Source organism: Panthera leo, chromosome B1 (assembly GCF_018350215.1).
Source record: "Panthera leo isolate Ple1 chromosome B1, P.leo_Ple1_pat1.1, whole genome shotgun sequence".
NCBI lineage: Eukaryota > Metazoa > Chordata > Mammalia > Carnivora > Felidae > Panthera > Panthera leo.
In genome coordinates this window covers 125,484,396-125,505,271 of record NC_056682.1, presented here as the reverse complement: position 1 = coordinate 125,505,271, position 20,876 = coordinate 125,484,396, and the positions used below count along the sequence as shown (strand labels likewise).

At 36.7% G+C, this 20,876-nt stretch overlaps 1 protein-coding gene across 1 annotated transcript in view; it reads right to left on the bottom strand.

The window, feature by feature from the left end:
• Positions 1-6,192, bottom strand: part of UNC5C (unc-5 netrin receptor C) — a 154,794-nt gene extending 148,602 nt beyond the window's left edge. Inside the window, exons 1-2 of the mRNA XM_042936698.1 lie at positions 6,144-6,192; positions 3,927-4,148 (exon numbers count right to left, since the gene is read on the bottom strand). Coding sequence (XP_042792632.1) covers positions 3,927-4,148; positions 6,144-6,192 — 271 coding nt within the window. The remainder of the gene's footprint in view (positions 1-3,926; positions 4,149-6,143) is intronic.
• Positions 6,193-20,876: the final 14,684 nt, after the last annotated feature.

Here is a 20,876-nt window from a genome sequence, read left to right as displayed (position 1 = left end):
CATGTTAGTTAAATTACCTCTTTGATTAATATATGTCCACAGACAGGGCGCCTGGGTGGCTCAGTCGGTAAAGCGTCCGACTTCAGCTCAGGTCACGATCCCGGGTCCGTGAGTTCGAGACCCCGCGTCGGGCTCTGGGCTGATGGCTCAGAGCCTGGAGCCCGCTTCGGATTCTGTGTCTCCCTCTCTCTCTGCCCCTCCCCCGTTCATGCTCTGTCTCTCTCTGTCTCAAAAATAAATAAACGTTAAAAAAAAAAAAAAAAAATATATATATATATATATATATATATATATATATATATGTATATATCCACAGATATAATCAAGTGTGTGTGCTTGTCCCTCAGCTTTGTGCTTTTCTTGCTTTGGATATTCAAAATCAGAAAGCTTTCTTATATGATTTCTTAATTTTGCCTTTATTAAAAAGACTTTTGCCCACTACTGAAACCAACCAACCAACCAACCAACCATCCAAACAATTGCCAAAATTTTCTCCTAATGATGTTAATGACGATGATGGTGGTGGTGGTGATGATGATGATAACATTAAGCCCTAACATCAAGAACTTATTGTATTGTAATTAATGAGATAAAATCCAAGATTCATTCATTCATGCATGCATGCATTCATTCATTCATTCAGTTTCCAACTGCCCACCTTGTGTTACATGTTAACACATTGTAAAATGCCTTAACTGAGAATTTCCTGGTCTCTATTTTAATCTATTAATCTGTAGGTCTTATTTTCTGTTCAGCTCAAACTCTTAATTTCTTTAGTTTTATATTTGCAAAGAGTTGGGGTTCCCTCATTATAATACTATTTCAGAACTCTTCCAGCTATTTTTACAAATTACTTTTCATACAACGTTGGTCATCTTAGGATTCATTTATAAATAGCAAACATTTTAAAAATATTGCTTTTCTATCCAAGAACAAGACATGTCTTTCCATTTATTTAATCATGGTATTTTTCCTACTCTGAGTAGAATTTAAAGGCTTTCTTTCTAAAACTCCGCAAATTTTTGTTAGCTTTATACACACATATTTTCTTTTATGTTGTTATTGTAAATGTTATCTTTTATTCCATTATAATTTGAACTGGCCAGACGTACTAAGAAAAGTTGAAGGGTTATATGAATCTTTTATCAGCTGCTTTTCTGTATTCTCTTGATGTTTTTTTCAATTTTTTATTTAAAAATGCATGTTTTCCAGATATACAAAACCAGATGATCTGTCAAAAAATGATTATTTTCCCACTTTCTCTACAATTTTTATATTTTTCAATCATTTGTCTTGTCTATTTGCACAGGTTCGTATGTTAAGAGCATGCCAAATAATACGGTGTCCGAGGGCATCTTTGTCTTTTTCCTAACTTTAAAGGTAATCCACTGTCTCAATGCTGGATTTCTTGTAAAGTTCTGGATGAACATGAAAGACAGCAAGGTCTATGGCATTTTATTCCAACTATCAATCTGAGAGATGTGTAAGTCTAGCAGCTGCCATATTTTAAAAAAAATTTATTTTAATGTTTATGTTTTTCTAAGCACGTGAGAGAGACTGAGCGCACACAGGGGAGGGACAGAGAGGGAGGGAGACACAGAATCCGAAGCAGCTTCAGGCTCCAAGCTGTCAGCACAGAGCCCGACCCGGGGCTTGAACCCACAAACTGTGAGATCGTGACCTGAGCTGAGCTGAAGTCGGAGGCTTAACCGACGGAGCCACCCAGGCACCCCTCACAGCTGCCAGTTCTGCCTTTAGCTCTCATCTGTCCCGTCCTGAATTCGAATGAAAACATGCCACACATTTCCATTTATAAACTGCTTTAGAAGATATTTTTAATAACTGGTATATGCAATACTAATTACTTTTATGTGGAAATAATAGCAAATACAATGTTTTAAGAAGGGAAACGTCTTACTAAAATATATACACCCACACATGCACACATGTGTATCACCATCACACCCACACATGCACACATGTGTATCACCATCACAGCATGAAGCTGGCACAAGAGCTCAATATCAGAGCAGTTTTGGTTTTATTCCTACTCTTCCTATAGAGGCATTTTCATTAATTTAGTAAAGACAAGCCTAAACAGGTTTGTGACTTTCATCTCAGCTTTTGTGATGTCTTTCTTTTTCCTCTTACCATTCAAACTTGTGTGTTTGAAATCTTTACAAGTAAATGAGCTGAAACAAATAAAACTAATTCACTTGAGATTTTGTAGACATCTGGTGGAGTTATTTTCTGAGTAATTAGAATGAGAGGCGGGACAATTCCCTGAAGTAAAGCCACCATACAGTTGGATACCCAGTTATTTCTACAGCCATCAGATGGCATGCGGCAAGCATATTGATTCACAAATTGACAAACAGTTATGTAAAGCTGCCACCTGATTTTCTAAGACCGTTTATGTTATATCAATATATGCACAACCTGCTTTTCTAAAAGATGGCTTTTCTCTGTCCTCTCACAGTCTGCTCCATTTCTTTATGTCCCATCATCTCACTATCCCTTCATGTTGTTAGAGATAGGGAACACAGATGTCCCTCAAGGGCTGGTATCTGCTTGCCCTTGGTTAATCTGACATCTGTACACAAATATGAATCAATTACAATTTGGATTTTGAAAACATGTAACCATTTTGGTAAGTAGAGTTATTTATGAAAGAAAATAAAGATATGTAAATGGTTTCACTTTTGTAATATTTATCACTATTTGGCTTGGAAATGTTGATCAGTGAATTCTTAATATTTCAAATGCATGTCTTAATATTATAAAATCATAGATCTAGAATGGATCTGAAAGTTCAAATTGTTATTCTCACTGCTAGGGAACAAAAGCACTTAAACCACTGTACAAAGATATACATCTTTCCAATTTAAAATAACTCTAGGAGATTCTGTAACTATCTTAAGTCACCCATGGTGGAGTAAAAAATTGCTATCAAGAAAAAAAAATTGCTATCAAGAAAGTTTCCTTTTTAGCCAATCTAAATCCCACAGGTTATTAAAAATCTCCTTTATCATGTCTATGCCTTTAGTATTTTACTGTTAGGGATAACATTTATAGAGCAACAAAGTCAGGTGTTTTCACCATGCCAAGAACAAAGGTATTCTAATCAAGACTCACCCAGATGGTGGCTATCCTTACCACTTCACTTCTTCCTGGATCCCACACTATCACTATTCTCAATCACTCTCAATTTAACTTTACCTAAGAGTTAGATAATTAGGATTTATTTCTATGTATGTATGTATTTTAGAGAGAGAGAGAGCGCGCAAGCATGAGTAGGGGAGAGGGGCAGAGGGAAAGAGAATCTTAAGCAGGTTTCACACTAAGCACTGAGCCCAGGGCAGGGCTCGATCCTACGACACTGGAATCATGACCTAAACCAAAATCAAGAATCGGATGCTTAACTGACTGAGGATTTATTTTTAGATGTAAGTTAAGGATACAGGATACTTCAAAGGTGCAACGTTTGCAAGTTGTTTAAAAATATAAAGGGAAATTATGTATGTGAATTAAGACTTGATAGTCATGTAAACAAATATTACAAACTTATCCTTAGTTGAACATATTCCCCAATCCCGGGATATTTAGACATGACACCAGAATTGACACACAAGTAAAACTCATGTTTTGCTAGGGCATTTGCATCCATCCAGTCTACTTGTTTTCCTCATTTGTCTTTTTAAGCATGAACTATGTCCATTACGCATCGAGTCAAGATGTATCCATACCCTTTTGTTTTGCAGTGCATGGAACAAGACCACCAAATCCCACCCAAACTGATTCAAAACTTTTGCCAAAGGATAGTAACTCCATTTTCATTCTCACAAGTGAAAGCACAGTATGACAACATGCCCAAGTAGTTAGTAAGTACATCCTGAACAGTGGTTCAAATGCAGCGGAAAACTCACCAGAGGTTTCGTCTACTCTCTCATCTACTATGTGGTCCTTCTGATGAACCCATTCACTATTGCACTTGAAGTAGATCTGGGTGGCGGGGCTGGCTTTACAATACAGGTTCACAGGCTTATTCTTCACAATATAAGCTTCTTCGGGCTCAATAAGAAAATGTGGTAGAGGCTCAGGTGGATCGGATGGAAAGGTTTCTGGGAGTTCATGAAAAAAGTCATCATCTGGTAAAACAAGAAGAAAGTGGAAAACATTCAAATCATTGTAGTCACTTGCCATTTACTTGCTATTCATTTAAAAATAGTGACTCATAAATAACTTAATTAGGTACCCGAGCGCCTGCTATGCATCAGGCAGTATGTTAGGCCTACAGACTTGTTGCTCAATTAATGATTTAGATTATTATTCTAATTTTTACACATGAAAAAACTCAACATCAGGAAGGGTAAATATAATGCCCTGAGCATGCAGGTAGTTTGTAAATAGCAGAACTGGGATCAGAACTCAGGTTTGTCTCACTCAGAAAATGTCATCCTCCCAATGTAGTACTACACCTCCCATCACACAGTGTTCCTTCTCCTTGAGAGCTGACAAAAGCAGAAGCAATTGCATTAGAAAAATTCATTTGGGGTGCCTGGGTGGCTCAGTCGGTTAAGCCTCCGACTTCGGCTCAGATCATGATCTCATGGCGCATGAGTTCAAGCCCCGTGTCGGGCTCTGTGCTGACAGGTTGGAGCCTGGAGCCTGCTTCAGATTCAGTCTCCCTCACTCTCTGCCCCTCCCCTGCTTGTGCTCTCTCTCTCTCTCTTAAATATAAATAAACATTAAAAAAATTTAAAAAAAGAAACATTTGTTTCTTTTGAAACATTGAAAAATATAAGGCTCATAGGTAAACCTTAAAATTCTTTGCAAGGAGCTGAGAAGGAATACTAGGAACCTGAATTAGTGATCTTTAAGTTCAGATTCAAAGGTGCCACTGCATGACATAGTCTTTCAAATGAATTCATTCATTCAACCAAAACTATTTGTTGAACTCAGGATTATTCTCAGCTCCAGAAAGCAGCCAATAGGCTGACGGAGTGGAGCCCTGCCAATAGAGTAGAGCCCAGAGTCTAGCAATTCTGTTTGGTCTTATTTAGAAACTATACCTCCAGTATCAGATGTATTAAATGACTAGCTAAACCTGTCCTCATTAGAATATTACTGAGTTATTATCGTGAAGAACAATAGTCAATGGTCTCATTTTTTTTTTATAGCACAGAAAATTGTTAAATATATTGCTCCCACCCTGCTATTTCAACACCACTGAAGAAACAAAACCCCCAAACCACTTAAGATATTTACCCACTTTGAGGTATGTTTTTCATAATTTGGGTTCTGTATGATTCCAAATAAAAATAGAAAAAAATAAAAGTGCCATTAAAAACCTTATTATCATAGTTCACAAGTCAAGGTAAAAAGAGTCTTTCCAATACACTGAAAATAAGTCAGACCTGATATTTTTCTTCCTGTGACAGATAGTGGAGAGCAAAACTATTATTAATTCCATAAGTTGATTAAGCACCCTAGGATAATATGTCGGGTTAACACTGTGAGGTCAAAATTAAAAGTTTTTAAAATTTTTTTCTTTTAATATTTATCTTTTTCAGAGGGTGGGGGGAGGGAAAGAGAGAGAGAGAGAGAGAGAGAGAGAGAGAGAGAGAGAATGAGTGGGGGAGGGGCAGAGAAAGAGGGAGACACAGAATCTGAAGCAGGCTCCAGGCTCTGAGCTGTCAGCACAGAGCCCAACATGGGGATCGAACTCATGACTGTGAGATCATGGCCTGAGCTGAAGTGAAGTCGGATGCTCAACTGACTGAGCCACCCAGGTGCCCCTCAAAATTAAAAGTTTTTGAAAGTACATATATCCAATGGTTGCTCATATGTCACCTTGAAACTCATTTTATAACTCATTCTGGTGTTGCCCTATTTTGCGTGAAGGCCATTAGTAAAATGGACATTTGTCTGTTAAGAAACCTGGCCTGGCACTTTTCTCATCTAGGTCATGGGTAGCTGTCAAATAGTAACCATGTTTGATCTCTGCCAATATGTTGTGCAATGAAAACTGGCTTCACTTACATCACAGACACAACTAGCTTTCAAAGCTCTTCACAATTTTAAATTTCTGACACTGGGATGTAAATGATGCATCCTATAGCTAGCTTTCTTTCTCACTTTACTGCCTTCATTTGCTTTCTTCTGGCAGGGCATCATTTCTGGTTTTTCCATTGTTGAACATCAAGGATCCAAACTGTCAGTTAACTAAAGAATAAACTTGTTTCCATCAATTTCAGCTTCTGTAGTCAATATGCAAGAACACTCAAGACTGCTTAAATAAACACAGTTCAGAAAGGCAAAGGAATAGGGAACTGAGGTATTGACAGATTCATCAACATAAAGCTGATATCTTGAAGGCCTTATTCTCTTATTTCATTTTTCCCCCAATGATCTTATTGTTATATGTGATGATGGACAGTTCTGATTATCAACAGAATGCCACAAAATATCAAACTCAAATTCTGTAAAATGTTAGCTGTTGTTTTTAATTATTATTCATGAAGGCAGAGGATCAATTCATTTTCTTTTTTTACTATTGATGAATACAAAAAGTGTATACACCAATAGTAAAAACTAATTGTGTACACATACAAACATAGTAAAAAAACTGTATACACATGCAAAAACGTATATGTATTTTATAGAAATATTTTTATTTAGGTTTGCAAAATACAAAAAGGTTTTCATTCAGTTATTGTTTCAGAAAGTGAGATTGTTCCTTTAGAAGGAATGATGATTGTGAAATATCAGATGACTGTTTACTACCTTACCTTATTCAATCATGTAGCAAAGTACTTATGTATTCACATCCTACAGAAAGATAGGCACTAAAAATTGATTACCCTTCCTTGCCAAAAGCGTGTATTTCTTCCTTCTGATTATTTTATTGTAAACTACTGGGAAGACTAATGGAAGTTGAGAAAGTCACACATATGTTTTCAACTCAAAAGGGGCCCTGTGAAATGCTGGAAAAAATAGTAATGATGTATTTAAAAAATGTATGGACAACCTAATTTTGTATTTGCTTAATTCTGTGTTTTAAGACAAGAGGATCACTACTAACAAAGTGAAATAATCCTATGACTTGGTTTGAAGTTTCATAAAGTGTTGATTTTTTTAAGGTGTTTGTTACATAACACTTATTGTATTTTATAACAATAGGAAAGATTTCCATCATTTGAAACATTTTCATTATGTGTTAAATTCAGTGTTTCTTTTACGTATCATTGTACTTTCTACATAAACCCTATCTCTTAAATTTGACCTAGGGAGATGCCTTAACCAGCAATATCATATAAGGTTGTTACTATTTCTTATAATACGCATATGGTGTTTAAGTCCATTCCTAGATAAATTCACATCAGGCAATATAGTACATTACTCCTAGTGCTTAATTCTGGAGATGGGAATGGCATTTCTAAAGATAATTTTCAAGACTCTGAGCCAGTAAGATATATATATAATGGGGTAGATTTGACAAAATGGGAATGGACTGATTATCTGTGGGTTCACAAGCTGCTGGGAAATTCTCCTCTTCTGCATTTGCAGCAAGTGGCCTGGATACCATGCCCAACCATGGAAATTGGTCCAGATAACAATCTCTCTAGCATTGGGTTGAGAATGCTAAGACAATACTTTCTTTGGTCCAGGCAAAAAAATGGCAAGTATGAGGATTAATTTCAGAAATTGTCTTTTTATGAAATCTCTTTTTAAATATTTTTCTAGACTAAGTTTTGAAAATCAAACAAGTGAGCCAATTTTCTTCAACCAAAATTATAAAAGAAAACTTCTGACTATTTAAATATCCGGCATGGTTACATCTATATGTATTTAACAAGGAAAAAATAAATGACCATCTTCAAATGCCATGTGTATTTTACAAGGAAAAAAGTAATCATTTCCAAATATCATGTGTATTTAATAAGGAAAAAATGACCATCTTCAAATACCATGTGTATTTTACAAGGAAAAAGTGACCATCTCCAAATACCATGTGTATTTTACAAGGGAAAAATGACCGTTGGTAAATGAACATCTACAAATACCTCTTCATGAAAACTTAGCTCCTCTGGATCATGTATGCATTTGCCTTGCACATATATGGAGAAACCTATTTTTCAGTTTTGGCCACCAGTTTTATGCAATTATTACCAATTTTCAAAGCCAGAAATATATAACAAATGCTTAACACTAGAATGAGAGCTCCTCTGAAGGCAGGAGTTACTGTCATTTTCATTTTTTATTTTCCATTAAGTCTAGCATAATGCCAGGCACATTGTAGGAGGCCAATAAAAATCTTATAAAAGCATAAATATTGTATAAATGGCACCTGCGACCATTCAGAAAAGATTCACAAGGCATTTTTTTTATTGTTTTATTTATTTTTGAGACAGAGAGGGAGACAGAGTGCAAGACGGGGAAGAGCAGAGAGAGAGGAGACACAGAATCCAAAGCAGGCTCCAGGCTCTGAGCTGTCAGCACAGAGCCTGACGCGGGTCTAAAACTCATGAACCATGAGATCATGACCTGAGCCAAAGTCAGACACTTAACCGACTGAGCCACCCAGGTGCCCCAGATTCACAAAGTATTTTAGAGTTTACAGTGTCTCAAATTAATTAACAATACAAGAGGTTGTAACAATAGTAAGATCTACAAACGGGACTGGCTACAAAATTTGTGTGGCCTGGTGCAGAGTGGAAATTTGGGGATCCTCATTAAAAATATATTAAGAATTCTGAAACAACGGCAAATGAGCATCCAACCAAGAATCCTGTGTGACAGCGCAGGTCACATACCCACAAAGTTGGTCGTGTCTACAAATGTCAGTTAACTGAGCATTCCACCTCATGGAAAATCTGAGAATTAAGACTTTGTCTTTATTAATGGATATTTGTTTTAGAACTCATTTGCTATTTTCCAGCTTCTTATCGTGATTAGATGTTTTCTAGAAGAATCACGGCTTTCCAGAGACAGAAACTCAGTCTCCAAAGAAGTCTGCGAGCAAATGTGTTTGCAATGGAGCACAAGGGAAAGCATGTGACTGTATTTGCTCATGGCTTTCCCTTTGGATTACTCCAGTGCCCATTCACAGGCCTGACCCAAAACAAGTCAAATCTCTGCCACACTGAAGCTAAATCTTCCAGGGCACTAGAAGACTGTTTAATACAAGGGAAAAATAAGGTTTGAGATTTTAAAATTTAATACATGGGGATAACAAGGTTTGAGATTCTACCTTGAGTTGGTAGACTGTTTACTGAGATCAGTTGCTGACATGCAATTCATTTTACTATACAAATAAACTAGCTTTCTGATACTATTAAGGTCATGCTACAAAACTGGAAGCTATAAAAGAACAGTTTCTCTTTTCAGCAGGGAGATCAGTGAGTGCATCCTATTACTACTTTTTTTTTTTTAATATAAATATCCAAAGAGCCCTGAAGTCTTCAGGGAGATAATGCGAACTCAATTTGTGAATAGCAACTTCAGACAATGAACTTATTTCTGGCAACATGCCACAGTTATCCCAAATTATGATAGGTTGTATAAAGGCACACCTCAGTTGCTGATATTGACGGCATTATGAAATTTGGGCCATATGACTTGATTAATAAAATTGCTAAACAAGTTTTCTGCATGCAGTTTATTCAAATTAACAAAATAAAATTTCCACAGTTGTTTTTATTCTGTACATTGAATTCACTATTAACTTAAAGCTATAATTGCCATTTCGATTTAGATGTAAGGTTATTATTCATTTTAACCTTCTCTAACACTTAATTTTCCACTCTCTCATTACTCAATAATGATACCGCCATTTTTATCTTGATATCAGGTAAATCTCAATATTTCCTTTTCTGTTATCTCATATAGCCTTTGTTTTTTCATTTATACACAAGAAGAGAAAGCTTTGTACCATGTATTATTTTTATAGACTTTCATTCCACCTAAATCTTGACAGGAAAATATTATGCTATGAACATCAATCTAGGAAGCTTAGGTTGCTGGTTTTATTGCTATGTATCAAGCCTTAATTTTCATCAACTTAATACATAAGTTTCTATATTTCTGAATCATAAGACTTAAACTATTATTGCTTATATCATAAAATATAGGACTATTATCTCTTTGTCTGAGACCTGAAGCGTATTCTTCTGAAATGGAATTTACTTCCAAATGATTCAAGAGCAATTTAAAATGAATGACTGCAAAGCTAATTTTATCTGCATTTGGCTGCCCATCCATCAGAGAGATAATTCATGATATATTACAACAAAAGGCAGCTGAAATTAACTATCTGAATGAGACTCCAGCTTATTTTTAATATTTTGATTAAAATATCCTTTGGAAGACAAAGACTATGGTCTATACTTCATGCAACATATTGATGGATTCATCATTTAAATTTAAGTAGCTGAATATATAATGCCTTAAATGTATTACACAATTTGGAGGTACTGCACGATTCTAACTCCAAAAGAAAAAAAAACTTTCCTTTTTCTTCTTTTAAAGAAATACTTGCAAAATCATGCTGATATATGATTAACGGTGACATGAAGTCAACATGATATTGGCGACACACTTACCTGTGAAACAGAGGCACCTCCTTCTGCCCCAGTTTTATAAGTCTTTATAATCTCTCAATTTTACTAATATAAAATCTTTCCAAGTGTTTTCCTGCCTACAGTCTTTACTTCTGCCATGTAGTCTATACCATGCTTGTAGAAAATGTTTTCAAAAATACCTTTACTCCCTTTTTCAAATAATTTAATAAAGACAACATAAAACCAGGTGGTAAGTTTATTTTTGCTTATCAGATTAGCTAAAAAAAAACAGTGAATGACTGATGAGGAGTTGAGGAAATGTGCATTTGCATATACCGGCTATAGTGTAAATTTGCACCATGGTAGAGAAAAATTGACAATATAAATAAAAATTTAATCTCTGCACACATCCAAATAGGTTATCCCACTTCTTGGAACTTTACATTTTACAGACATAATGGCATATATGTATGTATATAAGTGTGTGTGTGTGTGTGTGTGTGTGTATGGATATATGCATATATATATAATACACACATACACAAAGATGTTCACTGCAGTACTGTTTATTAAAAAATACATGACGGGCACCTGGATGGCTCAGTCAGTTAAGCATGTGCCTGAGGCTCAGGTCATGATCTCGCAGTTCGTGGGTTTGAGCCCCATGTTGGGCTCTGTGCTGGCAGCTCAGAGCCTAGAGCTTGCTTTGGATTCTGTGTCTCCCTCTCTCTCTGTCTCTCCTCCATTCACGCTCTGTCTCTCAAAAAATGAATAAATGTTTAAAAGAATTTTTAAAAAATACATGATATATTTCAACAAAAGCAGCTGGAATTAACTATTCGATGAGAATTATTTGAATGAGAACAACTAACAATCAACTGAGGAATGGTTAAATAATTATTTATGATATATCCTTCTAAGAGAAAACTGTTTTTCCAATTAAAATAAGAAGCATATTTGTCTGTATTAAATTAGAAGGGCATCCATTAGTTAGTTAAGCAAGTAAAGCAAGTTTTTGGCCAATCTGCATAGAATGATGCCACTTCTGGGAACGGATGGAAGGAAGGAAAGAAGGTAGGAAGGAAGGGCACACAATGCCTAGGTGAGTGTTTGACTGAATAACCAGGGACCACAGCTTTTCCAAGTTGACACATCAAACTGGCCATCACGCTTCCCACAACATTGCCATGGTTTCATACCTCTTGCTCATTCTTCAGACATCAGACATCCCTTCTTCTGAAGGCCCTCTCACCTCCAAATCCTGGACCTCAGCCTCTGATATCATCTCCCATCGCTCTCTACTTTTCTTGTTTATTATTTCTTCCCCACTAGAAAGCAAGTTCAGAGCTTTAGGAAAGTGCTTATCTTGATTTGTTTCTGCATAACTGATACCTAGTCCAGTGCCTGGCATGGACAACAGGATTTTAGGTTGTCATTTCCTTTCCATTTGAATTGTCCTGTAAAAAGTTCCTATATGATAAGATAGGAGAATATAGAAATTACTCTATCAACAGAAATAATGGGAAGAAGTCCTTACACAAAATACAACAGAAATACATGTATTTGACAGGTGGTCCCTTGGCATTCATAAGTACAGATCCACTCCCCATATTAAAAAAAAATTAGATCTATCTTCTATGCAAGTATTTATGTCATACATCATGAGGTGCAACAGCCTTGGGCTAAATATATTCCCTCACTAAATAATCAAAGTTGAATCTAAAACATTTTGTGTGTGGAAAATGATATATCTAATTATTGTGCCTCTTCAACTTCCTGGCCTCATTTGGTGCTTGACTTCATTACACAACTCCCTCCTTTTTGAAACTTTCTCCTCTCTTGGGGACTGCACATTAGCACTAGATTGCTTCCCATCCTACCTCTTTGACCTTTCTCCTTCTGCTTTGCTGTTTGAGTGCAGTCAGAAACTTACCAAGTTTCTCTCCTTTAGTCTCTCCCTTGGGCATCTCATCCACAACTCTGGCTTCAATTATCAGATCATGTCACACACACAATCTTCCACTCCACCCCCTTGCTTCTTAAAATCCTTTGATGCCTTTGTATTGACCAAGAATGAAATCAGACTCTTTGCCAAGGCCAATGAGGACCCACCCAAACTGATTGCTGGTGGCCTCTCTGTCTCATTTCTTGTCCTCATGTCCTTTCCTCACCATTCTCGAGACAGACAGACTGGTATTTGTATCTGAACACACCAAACTCAGTCCTACCCTAGAGCATTTGCACAAGCTCTTCATTTAGAAAAGCTCTCTCTCCCTCTTGCCATTTAGGTTTTGTCTCAGTATTTTCTGCCAAAGAGATTCTTGACTACCCAATCTCTCAAACTCTTGATGTGTCTCTTCAAGAACACATCATTCTATTTGATTTCTTCTTACCACCCATCACTCTCAAATTAGCTTGTTTATTCAGTTAGTTGCCTCTTTTCTTTTCCCCCACTACAAAAGTCAAAGCTTTATGGGATTAGAAATTTTATCTGTTTTGTTCAACACTCTACCCTCAGCATCAACATCAGATAAACATCTTCCCTCTAAAACCAGCTTCTCTTTTTGACTCAACTCCTTATTTCTGACTACCATATCATTCTAACAGTCAGAAGCTTGGCGTCCCATCTCCCCATCAGGTCCAATTCATCTACATGTACAATGAATATCAGCTCTATATTGTCTCTCTTACCACCCATCCTTATTCTCCTTTTCACTATCACTGCTCAAATTTAAGTCCTTACTATATTCATATGAATTATTACAAGAGTAATGTTACTGACTTGCCTTGCTCTGGACTTGCTCCTGACCTTCCTCTCTCAATTCCAGCTATACCGCATCTAAATGGAAGGTGGAATCACAATAGCTTCTGCTGGAAACATCGTGTTCAACAGAAAAAGGCCAAAGCTTCACTCAATTTTCAGCTTATTTACCACCATTCCCCCACAGCTAAAATTGGTGATTCTATATTCCACACTAAGGTAGGTTTTTAAATTTTTTCCCCACGTGCACGTATTGCTGTGCACATGATGTCTTATTCCCTACTGACTCTTCAATGCCTATCTCAATACCACTGAAAGATCTATTCTTAGTCCTTCCAGAGATAGCCATTCCTTAGTGTTCAATTGTACAAATCCTTGAACGCGATTTGTGAGTGCCAGTAATTTCTGTATTCCTTATTATAGCCCAGCTCCACCATATATCTAGTAGGCTCTAAAATTTTACTCAGTTGAAGTGAACACACCTAAAATTGATTCCTTGCTTCGAGAACTATGAAAAATATTAATTACTTCTCCATAGTAAAGTATTATGATAACTCAAATTATCTACATGTAACCTGTCTATATCTATACACTTATCAAAAAATCTATATATGTTTTTTAACTATGATGGATATTTTCAAGTATATGAAAAATGATAGAGCAAAGAACCTAAACACCCATAACCCAACTTCCAGAAATTTAACAAGTGTACTCATTTTGTTTCATACACACAAAAATATTTTGTAAGCATTCAGAATTCACATGTAAGGGAAACTAAACATATCAGAGTGTCAGGCTGAGATAGCAAAGAAGACAAATGTCACCAAATTAAGAATAAGAATTAAACAGGAGTGCCTTGGTGGCTCAGTTGGTTAAGCCTCCAACCCCTGATTTCGGCTCAGGTCACGATCTCACGGTTTGTGAGATGGAGTCCCCCATCTGGCTCTGCACTGACAGTGTGGAGTGTGCTTAGGATTCTCTCTCCTTTTCTCTCTGTCCCTCCCCTGTTCGCACACATACTCTCTCTCAAATAAACTTGAGGGAAAAAAAGAATAAGAATTAAATTCAAAATATTGGAAACTATGAAAATAAAATCTATGGCAATATGCATACATTGTTCAGCCATAAAATTAAGACCTAAAATAAAAATTATCGCTAATAACACATACTTTATATTTTTAAAACATAACCATTAAAAATCTATATTTCTCATGCAAATTAGAAATTCTTTTTAGTGACTTTGGAATGAAGAACATATCCCTTAAATTTAGTGAAATAATTAATAATACACCGAATATACACAGTACTCCATAGATCCATAATGAAGTTCATGAATATAGGAAGCTGCAAAGTTAGGAAATCTCGGGGCACCTGGGTGGCTCATTCGGTTAAGCATCCAACTTTGGCTCAGGTCATGATCTAATGATTCGTGAGTTTGAGGCCCACATCAGGCTCTGTGCTGACAGCTCAGAGCCTGCAGCCTGCTTCAGAGTCTGTCTCCCTTTCTCTCTGCCCCTCCCTTGGTCACGCTCTGTCTCTGTCTCTCTCTCAAAAATAAATAAACATTTAAAAAAATGTTAGGAAATCTCTATCTTTCCTAGGATTTCCCCAAGCTACAAAACTAAGAATTGTCTTTGACTCTTTCTCTTTCTCACTGCCAACATAAAAATGATCGAGTCCTACTGATTTTATGGCCTACATGTTTCTTTCATCTGTCTCTTTTTCTATCTCTGATTCCACTGCCATCACCATTTCTTGCTAGAACATTTCAAAGTCTCATAGTTGGTATCCTTGGCCTACCACTGAAAGGCAAGATCTAAGTCACTTCTCTGTTTCCTTTAAGACAAATCCAAGCTCATGAACATGGTATACAAGCTCCTCCATGATCTAATGTGTGCCCACCATTCCACCTTCCTTTCTCAATACTCCATCCCTTGCCCTCTACATTACAAAAACACAGACCATCTACTGTCATCTGGACACAACATGCGGTTTCTACACCTTCTGCTTCAGCGACTCCCCTCTCTTATTTTACCTGCTCCTCCTCAGCCTCTAAGCTCTACTCAACCATAATTTCTTCCAGGAAGTTTTCTGTGTCTTTCCTACTTCTGCCAGCTTAGAACACACCTCTCCCATAACCCTACCATCAACTTTATTGGGGAGAAATATTTATTTCTAACACTGCATTTTAAATTAACTTTGGGACTACTAACTGGATGTTATTCATCATTGTACACGTGGTGCTTATTACACTCTTGGGAACTGAATATACAATTTTTGAATAAATGGGTGCAGGGCTTTCTGTATCCAGGGAAAAACACATGGACTTTGGGTTATCATAATTATGAATTGGGTAATTGCTATGAAAATAGACTTTGGGACCCCACAGATTTGGATTTGAATCTCAGCACCACTTTTTACTAGGTGTATGATTTTTGGCATTTTACCTAATCTCAGTTTCTGTGTCTATCAAATGGATATAGGCAAAGAGATGTGGTGATAGTGTGTGGGGTACATGAAATAAGGCAATAGGAATGATTTTGCATAGAGCTGACCACATATAAGATCTTCACATATGGTAACTATTTGTATTATTTTCTTGTTGTATTATTGTTGTGGATACTAAGCTTGTCTAATTTTCCTAAACACCCTTGAGCACTAGTCACTCTCTGATCTGTCTTCCTGAAGTGTCCTTTCTTTCCTGTGCCTAGTAAACATTAGTTTTTCTTAGTTCACCTTAAGCTTTATCCTCTCCAGGAGGCCATTCTAGACTCTTTTGGTATGGGCTTGTTGCCTTCTCCCTGTGTTAACACTGCACAATATGCATTGCCATAGCATTGCATTTAATGCACAGTGATAGATCACACTGACCTTTTCTGTGCCCCATTACACAGAGCGTTATTTAAATACAATTATGTGTAATTCTTTCATGAATCTGTAGCACCCAGTCATATTTGGTACACAGAAGGACTAAAAGACCGTATTTGTTGAGTAAACTGATGAAAAGGTACAGAAATTCCTAAAACTGTAAGTTTCTAGATTTTTTCAAACATATAAGTGTAGAAGTGAACACTCTTCTATTTCCTGCTTTGTTAAAAAAAAAAAAAAGTTTAGAATTTGTACCAGTGTTCCCTTAAGAGTCTGCATTCTTTCTTGTGGGTAGAGAAAATAGTTTTGTCTCACTGTAGTTTTCCTCTTTTAAAACTGGACATAATTTATAAATGCAATTTCAGAATTTGCTTTCTCATTCCTAATCTCCCTACATAAAAACACCAGTTACTTTATCACTTCTCAAAACACGTTCACTTTCAGGCCCTGAGTTGGAAGAGCCATCAGGAGGTGGTGAAAGGAACACCAGGTCGGGAACCAGGTGTTGGTCCTTGTCACTTTCCCGATGATTTATTGTTTTTTGTAAGTGTGGGTAGGGAGGTAGGTTGATAGGTAGGTCTGTACAGTGTGAACAAAAATCCAAGGTGTGAGTACACCGTACACATAAACAGCAGGGCTTCGAGAGTGAGAGCACTCTAGACGTCTTCTAGGCGAGAAGTCTATGCTTCCATCATGACTGTGTTCAGGACTGTGGGAGGGAGGCCAGGGGTACAGAGGTGGGGGAAAATACAGAGAGAATTCATTTCTTTGTGCCCTGTCTCGCTGGCTGGGTGGCTATACCAGAACCAGGGGGTGGGGAAAACATGGGTGAGTATTGCTTGTGGCTATAGAGAAGTAATTTGCCACATAATTAAATATCCACATACAGTTTTGGTTCAAGTGTCTCATTTTATAGAAGAGGAAACTGAGGCCCAGACAGTTTGAGCAACTTGTCTAAGACTGCATGGCTATTAATTGGCAGGAGTAGACATCCCAGGCCAGTATCAAGATTTCATGGCTCTGGCATATATTTTCTGATTATGTAAGCTCTGTAGCACCATTCCAATACCTCCTTCTAATTCACCTGATAACTTATTTTATCTTCTTATTTTTGAGCTACTGTTTTATTAAAAATTACGTATTTAAAATTTTATTTATTCCAATTGCTAAAATTCTATAATAGAGAAACGTAAAAAAACTGGAAATTCACTCCTCAAGCTCCTTCCCACTCCCCAATTCTAGCAACTGTTGACACTAGTGTGTTTTGTTCTGGACCTTTCTCCATGCAGTTATTTATGTATGTGCAAATGTGTGTGGATATATATATTAAAAATATATATGGACTCATGCTTCATGTCTTTTGTGTTGACTGAGGCTTTTTATAGTAAATTCTCTGCCTTACCAAAGTTGGGGCTGTCATATGCCAACTATGCTCCAACTACTGACCTATAATGTTTAGGTTAAGTTAACATCCAATGTTAAAAATAAAAACAACAACAACTAAAAACCACTGCACATTTATGGTTCTGGTAATGTCTGCATGACACCAAAATTTCTGCACGTGTTTTAAAACGGAAACAAGCATCACAGACTTTAGTACTATCATTGTTATCTTTAGCTCAGATAATTGAATTCTGGATCTGTGTGTCTGTGCACGCGTGCGCGCAGGTGTGCGTCCTTTATAAAAATTATAGTTTCCAAATGGCACGTGATATCATTTCACATTTCATCACTTCACCAGGAAAGGATTAATTCACTTCTTGTGTGAGGGTACTGATTATGAGCCAATATCCCTACTTTTTATCCCTTTTGATGGAGCAAATGACATTCTTCCAAAATTTACTGTTTGGAAAGCTATTATACCCAGTACACTGAAGAAGAGAGTACGGGTATGAATCACCTCCAGCAAGGTACAGGGTTGGTTAATGTTTCCCTTTTTCACCTCCCCTGCCACTGGAAATCACAACACTTGACACTGGGTCACAAAATTATTAAACCTTAAAGTAGCAACACTTCCTTCTCCATGTGAGACCTCACTTCTCCTTGACACTTTACTCCTAAAATCCCTTTAGGCTCCTGGCCTTTTCTCTCTGCCTTTAACCCCCATAACTAATTAAATCTGGACAAGTCTTTGGTGAAAATAGTTTTCCTTCAAAGTTATTCATTCAAAGTTCCCCTGAAGGCATTCTTTGTCATTTTAGCCTAGCCTGCCATCTTTACATGAAGTTGAAAGAGGTAAGCTATTTTTATAAAATAAAAACTCTTTCAAGACCTAAATCTACCTTGATGTTTCAGATAAAGACTAGATTTTGAAATATGACAAATGCTTCAAAACTTTTAGAAGTTTACCAGTAAACAAAAGTTCCTAAGACTCTGGTCTCATTTAAAGAGAGTTAAGCTTAAAAAAAAAATGTACTACTTTATTTGGAAGTACTTTTATTTGGGGTCTATAACTAAATTCTTCAACAAAAGAGGAAAAGGATTAACTCACCAGTATGGTTGAACTTACTCCCAGTAAGTTTGTTTTGGGAATCCTACTGGACCTCAGAATTAAGCAGCACTGTTAATATTGTTATGTATTTAGAAGAAAACAAAAGTGAAGATCAAAGGAATGAAGGAGATAAGACTGGAAATACAGCACTGCTAAAGTATTTTCTCCACTAAGATCAAGTTAAAACTTGCCAAGTAGTGAATTTCTTTAAACCTTCTTATACATTTTACAAATAAACAAAAAATATTACTTTTATTTTGTTTAAAAATATAAAGATCAGACACATACCATTTGTTGTTGATCCAGGGCACTCAGCTCTAGGGCAAAAGACTGAATGAGATTTAATGATGGGCTCCACCATCACTTGCTTAAAGCCAGACACTGTGTCTAAGATGGAAAGGCAGTTTCCTTTATGGAACTATTTTTTAAGTGATTTAATGATCTCATTTTTTAGCTACCCTACAGGATATAACTTTTATAATAAGCTCCTTATGTTTCTCATAGACAAAACATGGATTTTGAAAGTTTGAGTGGCTTTCCCAAGACCATCCATCTGTAAATGGGAGAACTGGGACAAGAATCCAGGTACTTCGGGTTTTGTAAGCCTGAGTGCCTTTTAAGTGGTGTGGCCTCTCACAATGTGAAAACTTTGACTCGTCAAATCACTGTCCATGATTCCCTTACGGCATTCTTGTTAGTAACAACATCAAAACAACCATAAAAATAACAAATTCTTATAAGGCACTTACAAAGGCCAGGTACCCCAGTAAGTACGTTAGACTTAGTCCCTCATGTAAGTCTCCCAACACCATGGATAATATTGTTGTCTCCATTGTAAAGATGAAAAAGCAGAGGCACAAAGAAGTCAACTAGCTAGCCCAGGTCTACACAGCTCATAAGTAGCAGAAATTTCCTTTGCCTAACATTCAACACACACTTAGAGAATCACCTGATGAATAATCAGCTCTGTGCAGCTTCTCAAGGAGGCACCAACATCTATTTATTAGTTACAGGTCAAAATGAGAAATAAACAAATGCTACTTTTTCAATATAAGTGTATACATACTGTATCTGTTAGTCTCTTCATATATCACAATGATATGTTCTTTTTTTTTAATTTTTTTTTTTACATTTATTTATTTTTGAGAGACAGAGAGACAGAGTGTGAGTAGGGGAGAGGCAGAGAGAGAGGGAGACACAGAATCCGAAGCAGGCTCCAGGCTTTCAGCCGTCAGCACAGAGCCCAGCACGGGGCTTGAACCCACAAACCGTGAGATCATGACCTGAGCCGAAGTCGGACGCTTAACCAACTGAGCCACGCAGGCACCCCCACAATGATATGTTCTTAATGCTCTTTTAATTGGTTTACTTTCTAGTTTAGTCAATGAACATATGTAACTGCTTTAAGTCACCTGTAAAAACTATTGTCTATGTTAAAGGAAACAGACTTAGCAAATCATCGTCCACTACATAGAGAGGAATAATAAAACACAATAGGCACAGAATATGTGTAAGCAACCTGAAAATTGTTAACTGCTACAGAATAATGTATTAGCACTGTTAAATTTATTGTCAAATAGTAGTAACAAGCTAAGACAATTTGTAAAAATATGTAAGAAAAATACTTTAAGATATGTAGCGCAACTTGGCTGCAAAATTTAGCCTCTAGCTGTTATTCTCAAGTCAGAAATATCTTAACTTGCATTTTACCCACCTATAAAGTGCTTCTTCAGAATATCATATAAATAATGATCATGAACTAATGTAAACTGAGGCAAAGGAGGGTGATTTGTAGGAAGATAGAGGCTCTGAGGAAACAGCTCTGGCCTCTTTTGTTACAGGAGGTAGATTCTTTGAACAGTATCCATTTTCCTTTGTTCAAGGCCTCTGTTCTATCAGACCTCAGAAAAAGAAATAAGAGTTGACAATCTTTACAAATATAAAGGAGGCAAATGATTTGTGGAAAGGAAGAATAACAAGGTTTCCTCATGTTAAGGAGGTGTTTTATCAGCAATGCACTCATGCCTGGAAAATCTAAGTCTTTGAGCACATGTGGTTATTCTCAGGAAGGCATATCCTCTCTGTGTTCCACTTCAGTAAACTCAGGGAGTGAAAAACCATTCTGTGAATGCAGCTAGTTCATTGACATTAGCAGCATATCATTTTCCCAAAGTTTGAGAGAGCAATGGATTGA